Source organism: Canis lupus, chromosome X (genome assembly GCF_011100685.1).
Source record: "Canis lupus familiaris isolate Mischka breed German Shepherd chromosome X, alternate assembly UU_Cfam_GSD_1.0, whole genome shotgun sequence".
Lineage (NCBI taxonomy): Eukaryota > Metazoa > Chordata > Mammalia > Carnivora > Canidae > Canis > Canis lupus.
Window position 1 is genome coordinate 17823624 of NC_049260.1, and position 12702 is coordinate 17836325.

General features: G+C 48.7%; 1 protein-coding gene across 4 annotated transcripts in view; it reads left to right on the forward strand.

Annotated features, from left to right (window-relative positions):
* Positions 1 to 276: 276 nt before the first annotated feature.
* SMS (spermine synthase) overlaps positions 277 to 12702 on the forward strand; it is a 55041-nt gene continuing 42615 nt past the window's right edge. Inside the window, exon 1 of one of the 4 annotated variants that reach the window (XM_038587064.1) lies at positions 277 to 385. Coding sequence is in view for 3 of the 4 variants with exons in the window: in XM_038587058.1 (XP_038442986.1) it covers positions 760 to 868 (109 nt within the window). In the remaining variant the exon portion in view is untranslated. Of the gene's footprint in view, positions 386 to 747; positions 869 to 1075; positions 1161 to 2270; positions 2377 to 12702 lie in introns of those variants that run through there. The other 3 variants (XM_038587058.1, XM_038587062.1, XM_038587060.1) reach the window with 3 other exon arrangements.

The window sequence follows — 12702 nt, forward strand, 5'->3', positions numbered from 1 at the left end:
AAGGTGGGGGCACTTAGGCTGGCCACTGCTGGCTGCACGGCAGGCCCCATGCTGCTGAGCAGGACCGGCTACATCATTTGCAGGCTCAGTGCAAAATGAAAACACGGGGTCCCTTGTTCAAAACTGTGAAGAGTTTCAAGAAAGTGAGAGCAGAGAAACCAAGTATAGGGCCATTCTGGGTGCGAGGCTCTGTGCCAGTGCACGCGTCACCGGCTCTAGAGGCCCACCCTACTGCGGCATGACAAGAGGTACACCTGAGACCTCTGGAGTCCTACTGTCCATGCTGCCTGGCGAGGGACAACTGTGTCGCCCCGACCTGACTCCAGGGGAGGAGAAGCATTGGAGATTATTCCTGGACAAAAGCAGGAGCTGCATGCAGTCTAAGGTACAGAGGCTGAAAGGCTGAGATAACAGAAGAGCTCGGGGACTCGAGGATCTGGGAATCCCAGGAGAAAGGAAAACACTGAGGGCAACAAACAGGTGGCTGTGGGTAGGAAAAGATGAATGCAAGTCCTGAAAAGGAGATCCAGTTCTTAACGGGATGGTCTGTTAAGAGAACACTGGTGAAGACATTGCCCAGTTTTTGTGAGAGGGTGAAAGACTCAGGAAAACAGCCACTAGGGATTGCTCTTGGGAGAGGTGGGTTTCCTGCCGAGGTTCTTCATGCTTTTTTTTGGGGGGGGGGGGCACGGAAGTTCACTCCTTTGACCTCGGTCCAGCCATTCGGGCACTTCCCGGAGCTTGGGGAAGACTGATGGGATGATGGAAGCGTCTGGCTCGTGGCCCTGTCGGTGGAAGGGAGGGGGCTCATGCGCCCTCCTGTTCTGTCCTGTGCCACGTCGCGTTGCAGGCCAGCCGGACACCCAAGGTGAAAGGCAAGCCCACGGCGGGAAGGGCCAGCGCCTCGAACGGGGGCATCAGCCATGCCGGGGCCCTGGGGATGCCGCAGTTCCCCAAATCCACAGCAGCAGCCTTGCCTCCTCCCACTCGCTTCTCCACCCTTCCCGTTTCTCACGCAAACGTGGGTAACTGAACTACCCAAGGCGTTTTCGTCTGGTCCTGGAATGCGAGCGGACCGTCGCTGATAATCATGGCAACGATTCCAAAGGGCTTAAGTGGAGCGTTTGGAGAGTCAGGGGAAGGGCGGCAGCACTTTCCGAGTACGGGTGGATCGCGGCGTTAGACTTGGCCAGGAAAGAAGAGGGGCCTCGGCTGGGGGATGGTCTGGGGAAGTGCAGGGGGTGGGCCCCCCGGAAGTCGTGCTGCGCTGTTCAAACCTAAGGTGACCTAACGGATGGCGGGAGCGCCCGCCGATCCCGGGCGCGGGAGCGGCCATTGGTGACGCACGCCGGGGAGCTGGGCGCCCACGCCTCCAGCGCTGCCTGCCGAGGCCCCACAGCCTGCGCGCCGAGGTCGGGGCGGCGGGCGTCCTCGCTTCCTCCCTCCCGGAGGCGGGCCCGGCCCCGCCCCCGCGCCCCGGAGCGCTCCCGCGGCCCCTCCCACCTCCTCGCCCGGCCGCCCCGCGCCGCACTCCCCGCCGGCCGCAGCCCGACGCGCCGCGCGGCCCCCCGTCTCCCGCGGCCGCCTGCCCCAGGCATGGCCCAGGGCCTCGCCTCACTATGGCAGCAGCACGGCACAGCACGCTCGACTTCAAGCTCGGCGCAGAGGTGAGGGCGCGCGGCCGCCACCTGCCCGGCCGCCCCCGCCGCCCGCCGCCCGCCGGGCTGGGGCCAGCGGGGACCGGGCGGGGCGCGCGCCGCGGGCCGAACAATGCGGACGGCCCGCGCGGCCCCGGCGTCCCCTGCGGCCGCAGCGCCGAGCGCGCACCGGAGGCCGGCCGGAGGCCGCGCCCGGGCTCCCGCCGCAGCGCCGGGCCTGGAGGGGCCGCCGCAGCGCCGGGCCTGGAGGGGCCGCCGCCGCCCCGGCCCCCCGGCCCCCGCCCGCCGGCGGCGCCGCCCTTCGAGGCCCGGGTCGCCCACCCGCGCCCCGTGCGGGCGTGGGCGCCCCTGCCAGGGTCCCCTTGGCGCCGCGCGGCTCGGGAGGCCCCCCCCCCCCGCGTCGGCGGAGCCCCTTAGGGCGGCGGTGCCGGGGCGGGGGGCGTGCGCCGCGCGGGGCCGCCCGCGTGACCTTTTCCTGTTCGCGGAGGCGGGTAAATTCCCTCCAGCCCGGGCGGGGGCTCCCCTCGTGGGAGCGGGGCTGGGGCAGGACCGTGCGGCGCTGGCCGCATTCCTGGCCGGCTGCGTAGGAGACGGGTCCCGCCGAAGGGGACGGGAAAGGAAGCGGCGATGGGGGGGGGAGTGAAGTCTGGGCGCGGGAACTCCAGCTCCCCGACCCCAGGAGGCTCGGAACACAGGCGGCCACCCAGGGCGCTGGGAGGTGGGCCCCGAGCGGTAGCTACGAACGGGAAGGGCTTCTGCACGCTTTTCTCTGCGGGTTGCTGGTGGGGGGAGGGGAAGCACTGCCCCCCTGCTTTCTGGTGGCTCTGGAACCTTGAAGTGCTGCAGGCTGGGATCTGCGCTGCCCGTACCTCGCACTTGGGACGGCGCCTCTGATCTGGCCTTTTCACCGTTTTCCTCGAATGGAACGGATCAGCCTTTTCTGTTCCCACGTAAAACCTGCACTTTCTCACTTTCTCTTCGCCTTTTGTGAAATTCTGAAAACTCATTTTGCATTTTCGCCCCCAAGCTGTAAGGCCCTCCGAAGGCAAAGATTTAATAAAAACAAAACTTTGAGGATTCGAAGCAAGACCGGGGTTTTTGCATCTTGTCTTTCTCCATTGCCTCTGCATGGAACTTTGGCCTTCTGTCTCCACCTGAGTATTATCCTCCCGGTGGTTAAAAAAAAAAAAAAAAAAAAAAAGGGGGGGGGGGAGGACGGCACACACTTCATAAAGCTTAACCTTTATATATATATATATATATTTTTTTTTTTTTAAGATTTATGCATGAGATACAGGCAGAGGGAGAAGCAGGCTCCATGCGGGGAGCCCCATGTGGGATTCGTTTCCTAGACCTCGGGATCACGCCCTGAGCCAAAGGCAGATGCTCAACCGCTGAGCCACCCAGGCGCCACCCCCCCCGCGGCCTTTTTTTTTTTTAAGATTTTATTGGCTTAATGTTAATATTAAGGGACTTACCGTATAACACTACAATGTTCTTAAGTTATGTCAGTGTATTCGTGGTTGGGAAGGGACTTGGACAAAACAAAGCACTTTTGAGTTCCCATGTTTTTTAGTTGAGGCTAGAGACGAGATGACTGGGAGAGTCAGGAGATAAAATGGTGATTGGGGCGTGCAGATAGTGTTGGGTGTGAGGTGCCTAAGGTTTTGTTGAGGAATTACCCTGCCAATTTCAGGGATTAGTGGTTAGTGAAGGTTCTTGCATACTCAATTTAGAGGTGAGAAGGGTGCTGCTTGAGGAAGAATAGTGAGTCAGGGTCCCTCAGCTAGGAGGGGCATCTAGGAAGGGTCCCTGGTGGTAAGCAGGTGTGAACACTGACCTGTACTTATTGAACATGGGTTTTCTAGGCTCTACGGAGGGTGATTTCAGGATGAGGCTGGATGATTCTGGCACTTACTCAGCCTGTGTCAGTGCCTGAAGCCTTAAACAGCTTTCAGCTTAATACAGGTGTGGTATGTTCAAGTGATGGCTCACAACGGGCTTCTGTGTTCTCTTGGAAAAGACAGGGGAACCTTCACTTTATGGAGAAAAAGTGAGAGAGCTTTATTTCTTAACATGCTTTTTAAAAGATTTTTAAATTTATTTGATAGTGCACAAGCCTGGGGGTGGGGGAGCAGAGGGAGAGGGAGAAGCAGGAAGACCCACACGTGGTTCCATCCCGAGACCCTGAGATCATGATCTGAGCCAAAGGGGGACTCTTAACCGACTGAGCTACCCAGGTGCTCCTTCCTAATCTTTCTTTCTTTCTTTTTTTTTTTTTTCTTTTAATTAAGTAATCTCTTTGTCCAGCACAGGGCTTGAACTCAGGACCTGGAGATCAAGAGTCCCATGCTCTAGGGACTGAGAGAACTTTAACACTTGGGGCTGACCCTGGCTCGAGAGGGACAGAACCACAGACGCACAGTTTAGAAGGAAGCAGGAGAAGCTGGCAGGTTCTAAGCTGGCAAGGTGTGGAAGCGGCATCTAATTAATTTAGTTGTGCAAGGAGAAAATGAAATTAAAAAAATTTCCCAGCCAATTATCCTTCAGTCTCAGCCTGTTGATCTTAAAGATGAGAAAATTTTGATGGCGAGCTGAAGAACATTCTAGGAAGAAATAATAAGGAGGGGGATGTGTATATATTCATCTTTGTTAATTCTTAAGTCCCTACAAAAGTGTTTTGGGAGGAAGACCACTCTGATTCTTATTGTGTTTCCCCATCACTTAATTTGGGGGAGACCTGTCACCCTTGCCATCCATCAGTAGGTGTCTACACTTGGAAAACGAGAGGATCTGGCTAGATTGGGATCTTGTAAATTCTTTTAATTTTCAGTGAGGGGCACTTGGTGAGAAATCTATCACCTGTGTGTGAGGTCTCCAAAAACATTTATTTTAATTGATAATAATGAGTCAAAAGGCATTAGTCTTGGCATGGTGAGTCCTGGATGTGACTCAAGGGTGAGTCAAATGCCTGTGGAGCCTGGATTCATGTTCTTTTTCCCATTTGTCAGTAATCCTTCCTAATGCTCCAGTTCCATGATGTGATTTTAATGGAATTAAACTTGAACCACTTAGTTATTATGATGCGATTCCATGTAACTTAGTTAGCAGTGCAAGCCAGCTAGTACCCAGCAGCCACCGGGCCACTAAGGGCAATTATAGGTTGGGCCTGGTGGTGCCTGTTTCGTGTTGTGGCTGATGATGTAACTCAGGAAATTTTGATTTTTGCTAAAAAACAAAACCTCATCTCTGGACTGGTAGAGGACACATGATTTGTTCCTAGTCTGAGACTCTAGGCAGCAAGCGGGCTGCATACACAGACGTGAGTGGGGTACGCTTGGCCTCTGCCTGCCCTGTTAAAGTCTCAAGCCAGCCTTCAAAAGCTCTAGCAATTTTGCTCTCTCCATGTCTCATTTCTTCCCCTGGGCTGGGAGTATCCTCATAGGCAGACCTCCAGAGTCTGTATCCTGGACACAATTCTGGAACATCAGAGATGTTTGATAAGTGCTGGTTAAGATGGACCTGATGGATGTTATGGTCAAGATGGAAAGCTAGTTCAAATGCCCTGGGGAAAACAAGGCACACGTTTAGGAGTCCTGTGTGAGCAAACCTGCCTGATGCTGTTAGGTTCTTCGGGTTGTGGACCACTGATCTACAGTTTACATGGGGAAATGAAGTGACTTTCGTTAGTCCAATTCAGAAAGTTTTATAACAAAGATCTTGTTTAAAAAATAAAGAACAGGGTTGCCTGGGTGGCTCAGCGGTTGAGCGCCTGCCCTCCGCTCAGGGCGTGATCCCGGGGTCCTGGGATCGAGTCCCACGTCGGGCTCCCCGCATGGAGCCTGCTTCTCCCGCTTCCTGTGTCTTTGCCTCTCTGTGTGTGTGTCTCATGAATCAATAAAATCTTAAAAAAAAAATAACAGAAGGCTACTTGAGTAGGGCTTAGCCAGAAACGTTTAGGACAGGGGTTCTTATTTTGTACCTTTGACCTTCATCAAGGAAGACTGGAGCCCCTCTTAGAGTAATTTTACTTTTTTGGTGGGGGGAGGGGAAGAGGGAGAGAATTTTAAACAGGCTCCACACCCAGGGGCCGATCTCACAACCGTGAGATCCTGACCTGAGCCGAAATCAGACTTAACCGACTGAGCCCCCCCAGGCGCCTCTCAGTGTAAGAATTTTAAATGCATAAACTAACCACATTATTTTAAGATACAATTTCAGAATTAAAATCCAAAATAATGTAGCATAGTAGTAATATGTGCTTCTTCAGTAGCACATTTAATATGATACATTCTAGCATCAGGCCTAATTTCCATAATTTTGAAGCAGAGCTGAGAAAATCGTATTTCAGCTGTGATGTAAGAAAAAGCTGTGGTTTTATTGGTGACGATGGCCACCATCGTTGATGTGTGGTTTTACAAGCATAACTGAAGAAAATGCTAAGTTTTAATTAGTGAAAATAAGGATGTGTATTTTTTTTTTTCCATCGGAGTTCACAGACCCCTGGATTGTATCCACTGGCCCCTGGGGAGTCCATGGACCCCTGGTTCAGACCCCCTACAAACTGGAGAGGGAAAGGAGGGGGCCAGTTCTGTATATTGTTTCTTTCAGGCTGAGTAGGTTTCCACTCAAGCCCAGACTGTAAGCAAATGTCCCTGGTTCCTCTTCAAGACAGACATCTCTTTGAAAACATAAAAGCCGGTATTTATTAGTTGCCTCCTGGGCTAGGCATTGCCCTAAGCGCATTACACGTTATTTTACGTAATCCTCACAACAACCCTGTGGTAGGTCCTGTTATCCCCATTTTAAAGATGAATAAATAGGCCCATTGAAGCTTTTCACCTTATAAATGGGGTAGCTGGGATTCAAAGCTCTGTCTATTTGATTCCAAGGCCTTTGTTAATTCCACGACTGTGAAGCCTCTTAGTTTAAGGCAGTGATTCTCAAAGACCCTGTCTCCCTTCCTCCCCCTTCCTGGGGACATTTTATGGTTATTGCAAGTGGGGAGGCACTGCTAGTATTTTGTAGGTCAGGGGTGCTTGCTCAACATCCCCCGTGCACAGGACAGCCGCCCCCCCCCCCCCCCCCGCAGCGTTGACAGCCCCAGATGTCAACAGTGCTGGGGCAGAGAATCCCTGATGGAAGTTCTAGCTAGGCCGTTGCTATAATGCACATGACAGATCATCAGCAAAATTTCCACGGTTCTTTTAGGAAGTCTCCATTAGGCATAAATCAGTAGTTAGAGGGGGAGGGTGGGCTTTACCTTCCTCCAGGGTTTGTCCTGGGGTCGGTTAGGAGCAGAGGGCTCGGCCAGTACTTCCTGCTCTGCTGAGCCTGGGACTTCAGATGATTCTGATGACCCTCCCTCCCTCCCTGATTTCCCGAGCCTTCTGCCCGTCCTCAGAGCTTCCACTCTTTCCGTGTGTTTGTTGAGCGAGCTGCTTTCTGGTAGAAGCATATTGTCTTTGTGTGATTCATAGCTATAAGCACAAAACCTAAGAAATCCAGTTTTGATTGCATCTAGTGCTTTGGTTGTTCAAGAGGAGAAGCAGCTTTCCCCTTTGTCTCAGCATTAGCATCCCTTGTCCAAACACTTTATCCACTTTTGTGATAACAACACCCCTGCCCCCACACTCTCGCTTTAACAATGAAGCCTGAAGGGGGCTGATGACTGGGAAGGGGGAAATGCGTGCTTGGGTCCTTTTCTAGATTGACTGAAGTCTGGGCTGGGGGAGTTTCTGGAATTTGCATTTTTAACCGGCTTCCTCCCAGTAATTCTGATGCTAAGTGAATCCGAGAATCACTATAATAGGATCCTCACTAAAAACAAAAACCCCTTGTACTGGGAACCTGGGGCACCCCCTAACCCCAGGCACCAGTCAGCAGAGCATTAAGTCCTGTGGATTGGGCCTGCTATGCTCTCGGTTTCCTTGCTCACCTTTTTCCTGGCTACATTTCTTGGCCAGAGTCTCCCAGTCTGTCTCCATTTTGGGGAAGGGCTCGGATCACCACAAACTCAACGGATTCCTGTCCCTTTTCTCATTTAAAAAGCCCCCTGTGTGTCCTCATCACCATGTGGATAAAGTAGAAACTCCTCGTCAGCTCTTCCTGGGGCCATCTCAACCCAGCCATCCCTCCCCCAGCACACATTTTGAGTCTCACACTCCCTGTGCTTCCAAGTAGCTGGGAGGCACCCAGGCACAGAATTTAACAGCTCTGGGGAAGGCATTTTTCGTCCTTTAGGTATTCTCTCATACTTGAATACTGTTTGCAAATGTTTTATGGACTGCTTGGGGGAGGTCTCAATGGAATCTCCCTGCATTTGGCACACTCTTTTGCTTTGTTTTTTTTTTTTTTTTGACTCTCTTTCCCTTCAACTCTGCAAAAGATTCTTAATTGCACTAATCAAGCTCTATTTGACTCCAGGCTGAGTAATTGCACATTGCTGGGAATTAGTTTTGTGAGCTTGCCATTAAAAAATTGTATAAAGCATAATGAATCTTTTTAGAGTGTAGTTCCAAGGCTACACCCATTTCTTTAAACCTGTAGAGGTAGTGTGCGGTAAAATGAGCTTGTGCTTTATCTCAAGAAGCCTCATCTAGTTATTTGGTCATTCTCTGTCGTTACTTTAAGTGCTGTGCAAGGGATAACAGCTGTTGAAGAAATTGACTCCATCATCCAGGCATTAGGAACAGTCTCCACCCCAGCTAATGAGAGAGGTGCATTTTCAAGTCATCTGAAGCCCTGCACGTGACATTTCTTCAGGATAGCATTTTCCAATTTACTAATCAGCTTCTAGACCCTTTGCCGTGTGTGTTGAGGTGGGAAAGGTGCTTTTAGGGTGGTTAAAATTAAAGACGAGATAGAAAATGTATACATCGTGTGTGGCAAAAATTTAATATTTTTAACGAACAGCAAGCCAGAAGGTCTTATGAATAGATACTAGTATGCCATTAAAAACAAAGTCCTAAAAAAAAAGAAAACAAAAACAAAAAAACAAAGTCCTGTGATTAGGTAATGTAACAAAGAAAAAAAACATATAAGCTGCCTAGAAGTATAAAGGTGTCCCACGTAACAAGGAGAGAAGCAAATTGGAAACTGAGAAAGACTTAAGGTATCGATATTTAGAGCATGAGGAACTCGTCCACCCAAATGGAAGGTTTTGCAGTGGAGGAGTTACCGGTTTCGAGATCTTTGCATCTTCATTGTGTCATGAAATGGGCTGTATCTGAGTGGCCACTCAGGCCTTTGTTACCTCCTTGGGAGACACAATCTCAGAGTTAGGAAGTTAGAGCTGTGGGTGTCAGGCTTTGTACTCGGGTACAATTTGGAATGACAGGCTTTGTAATTTGACTTGAGACCCACAGGGTCATACTAATCCTTGGCAGGTAAGGATCAGTTAGAAAGTTACTGGGCTGTGGTTGGGCATCTGTTTTTGTTTTTTTTTTTTTTGTTTTTTTTTTTTTAAATGGGCAACGTTTTTCTTTTTTTTTTTTTTTTAATTTTTTTATTTATTTATGATAGTTACAGAAAGAGAGAGAGAGGCAGAGACACAGGCAGAGGGAGAAGCAGGCTCCATGCACCGGGAGCCCGATGTGGGATTCGATCCCGGGTCTCCAGGATCGCGCCCTGGGCCAAAGGCAGGCGCCAAACCGCTGCGCCACCCAGGGATCCCGGGCATCTGTTTTTGTATATGTGCTGCCGAAGCGAGCACTGGGCGTCTGTTTTTGCAACCAAGTACAGTAGAGCTGTTAGTGAGTTGAGTTTCTGGAGTCCAGCATCGGCCCGCACTTGTAACCCAGGCCTGCCCCTGTGTGCTGCCGCGCCAGCCACCATTTCATGGGAGTTTACTTCCAGGCTCAGTTCTTTTGAAGAGTCAGGAAACCTCCTCAATTGAATCTTGAAACCAAGTATGTAAACCATTGCACAAATGCTCTTTGAAACCCTTACAACTAGGCACTTATCCAGACCCCAGGAAAAACCACTCTGGGGCCCCATGTTGTGGTGGGCCTGGATCTCATTAAACTGATACTGTCATCTGTGTTCGGGAAGGAGCCACTGAGCTAGTGACCATGCTTGGGATCAGACGCGTGTTGGTGTTAAGCAGCAAACCCAAAAGGAGCTGCTAAGAACCGGTAGCATCTTCTAGATGACCCTCGGGTAGTTTCACATGCGCCTTAATTTCTCCCTCTGCGTAAAGGTGCTAATGATACCAAAATCCCACACACTGTGTTGTTGGGTGGGATGTCCAATAAAATGTTTGGAAGACTGTCAAATGATACATAAAACACTTAACACTAATTGCAATACTTAGGGCTGAGTACTTTGAGATTGTGCCAGTGGATAAAGATGCTCAGTTATAAAGAGGTGTGAATTTAACTGACTGAAAGATAAGGAAAGTTCTACTGGCAAAAGTAGAGGCAGAAAATAATGCTTTGGCATGTGATTTGAAGGTTGGTCTTTATTTAGAGGTGCTCTTTAAGTGAAAGCAGAATTTTTTTTAAGGTTTTATTTATTCTTGAGGGACACAGAGAAGCAGAGACATAGACAGAGGGAGAAGCAGGCTCCTCAGGGAGTGCGATGTGGGACTCGATCCCCAGATCAGGATCATGCCCTGAGCCAAAGGCAGACACCCAACCGCTGAGCCACCCAGGCGTCCCGAAAGCAGAATTTTTAGGGAGCACTTTGAGTTTTAAGATATGTGTTTGTGTTGCCTGACTCCACTTTCCCTAGAATAGAAATTTCTCCAGTGAAAGCCCTGAAAATGTATAGGATGCTGTTATATTTAAGACCAAGTCATCTCGGGCGCCTGAGCGGGCTCAGTCCGTTAAGTGTCTGCCTTTGATTCCGTCCGGTCATGATCCCAGGGTCTTGGGATCAAGCCCCGTGTTTGGGAGCCTGTTTCTCCTCCTCCCTGCCACTCTGGCTGCCCGTGCTGTCAGATAAGTAAATCAATGAATAAAATCTTAAAAAAAAAAAAAAGACCATGTCATCTGATCCAAAGGACTGCAGGTCAGAGTGGTTAAGCAAACTGATATGCTGGTGGACATTCTGAATTTCTAGAGGTGACTGTAAAATGAATATATCTTAAATTTGGTACAGCAGGGAATGCTTTTCTTTTTTTAATGGAAATGATGTATAATAGTTTCAGATATACAATGTAATGATTTTGTATTTGTTAAACACTGAAATGATCACCAACAGTAAGTCCAGGTAACATCTATTACCATGTAGTTACAAGGTTTTTTTTTTTTTTACAAGGCTTTTTTTTTATGAGAACTTCTTTTTTTAAAGATTTTAAAAAAAATTATTCATGAGAGAGACAGAGAGGCAGAGACACAGGCAGAGGGGGAAGCAGGCTCCATGCGGGGAGCCTGACATGGGACTCGATCCCAGGTCTCCAGGATCACGCCCTGGACTGAAGGTGGTGCTAAACCGCTGAGCCATCCGGGCTGCCCTTGATGAGAACTTTCAAGGTTTACTCTTAGCCACGTTCAAATACACAATAAAGAAGATGTGGTCTATGTATACAATGGAATATTCCTCAGCTATTAGAAATGACGAATACCCACCATTTGCTTCAACGTGGATGGAACTGGAGGGTATTATGCTGAGTGAAGTAAGTCAGTCGGAGAAGGACAAACATATGTTCTCATTCATGTGGGGAATATAAATAATAGTGAAAGGGAATATAAGGGAAGGGAGAAGAAATGTGTGGGAAATATCAGAAAGGGAGACAGAACGTAAAGACTGCTAACTCTGGGAAACGAACTAGGGGTGGTAGAAGGGGAGGAGGACGGGGGGGGGGGGGTGGGAGTGATTGGGTGACGGGCACTGGGGGTTATTCTGTATGTTGGTAAATTGAACACCAATAAAAAAAATAAATAAAAGACAGTCTTTTTAAAAAAAACAAAAACAAAAAACAAATACACAATACAGTATTAACTAGAGTCACCATGCTGTGCATTACATCTCCATGACTTATGCCACCTTTTTTTTCTTACAGAGTGTTTTTCAGGGCCAGTGCCATGGATCACGCTTTGGGAAACAGTAATGGTGTAGGTTTTATAAACGATCTAACACTGAATCTTTGAACTGTGTATTGCTGCTGCAGAGTGGCCTGGCTGGTTCTAGAGTTCAGAGGAGGAAGAGGGTCCTGGGCCTAAGTGTTTGATGTTCCTAAGTGGGGTTTGTCTAGGTTGGAGAGGAAAGGGCTTAATATTAATTTACACCCCTTGGTATGAGATGCAAGAATTTATAGGACTATTTTTTTAAGGACTTTGTGAATGTTATTTTTTTTAAGATTTTATTTATTTATTCATGAGAGACACAGCGGCGGACACAAAGGCAGAGTGAGAAAGCAGGCTCCCAGTGGGGAGCCCCATGAGAACCTATCCCAGGACCTATCCCAGGGTCATGACCTGAGCCAAAGGCAGACACTTAAAGGCTGAGCCACCCAGGTGCCCTAGCTGTAGGTTTTTTATGCTCCTTACCAAGTTGTGGAAGTTCCCCTCTATTACTGGTTTTCTGTGTGTTTTTATTTTGAGTGGGTGTTGGATTTTGTCAAATACTTTTTCTGCATCAATTAATATGTAAGTTTTCTTTAATCTAAAAATATGATGGATTTTTCTTTTGTTTTAATATTGAACCAGTCTTGCAAATCTGGAATAAATCCCATTTGATCATAGTATGTAATTATTTTTGTTTATTGCTGAATTCTTATTTGGTAAGGATTTGCAAAGGATTTTCATGCTTCTATATTCATGAGGGATACTGGTCTGTACATTTCTCTGTGAATTGTCTCTGGTTTTGGTATTAGGATAATGGTTTCATAAAATGAATTAGGCATTCCTTTTTTGTTTTCTGCTAGAGATTTTGTATAGAATTGGTGTTATTCTTTAAATGTTTGATAGAACTCTCCAGTGAAACCCATCTGGCCCTCAAGATTGCTATTTTGGGAGTTTTTATTTTTTATTTTTAAATTTTTAAAATATTTTATTTATTCACTCATGAGAGACAGAGAGAGGCAGAGACACAGGCAGAG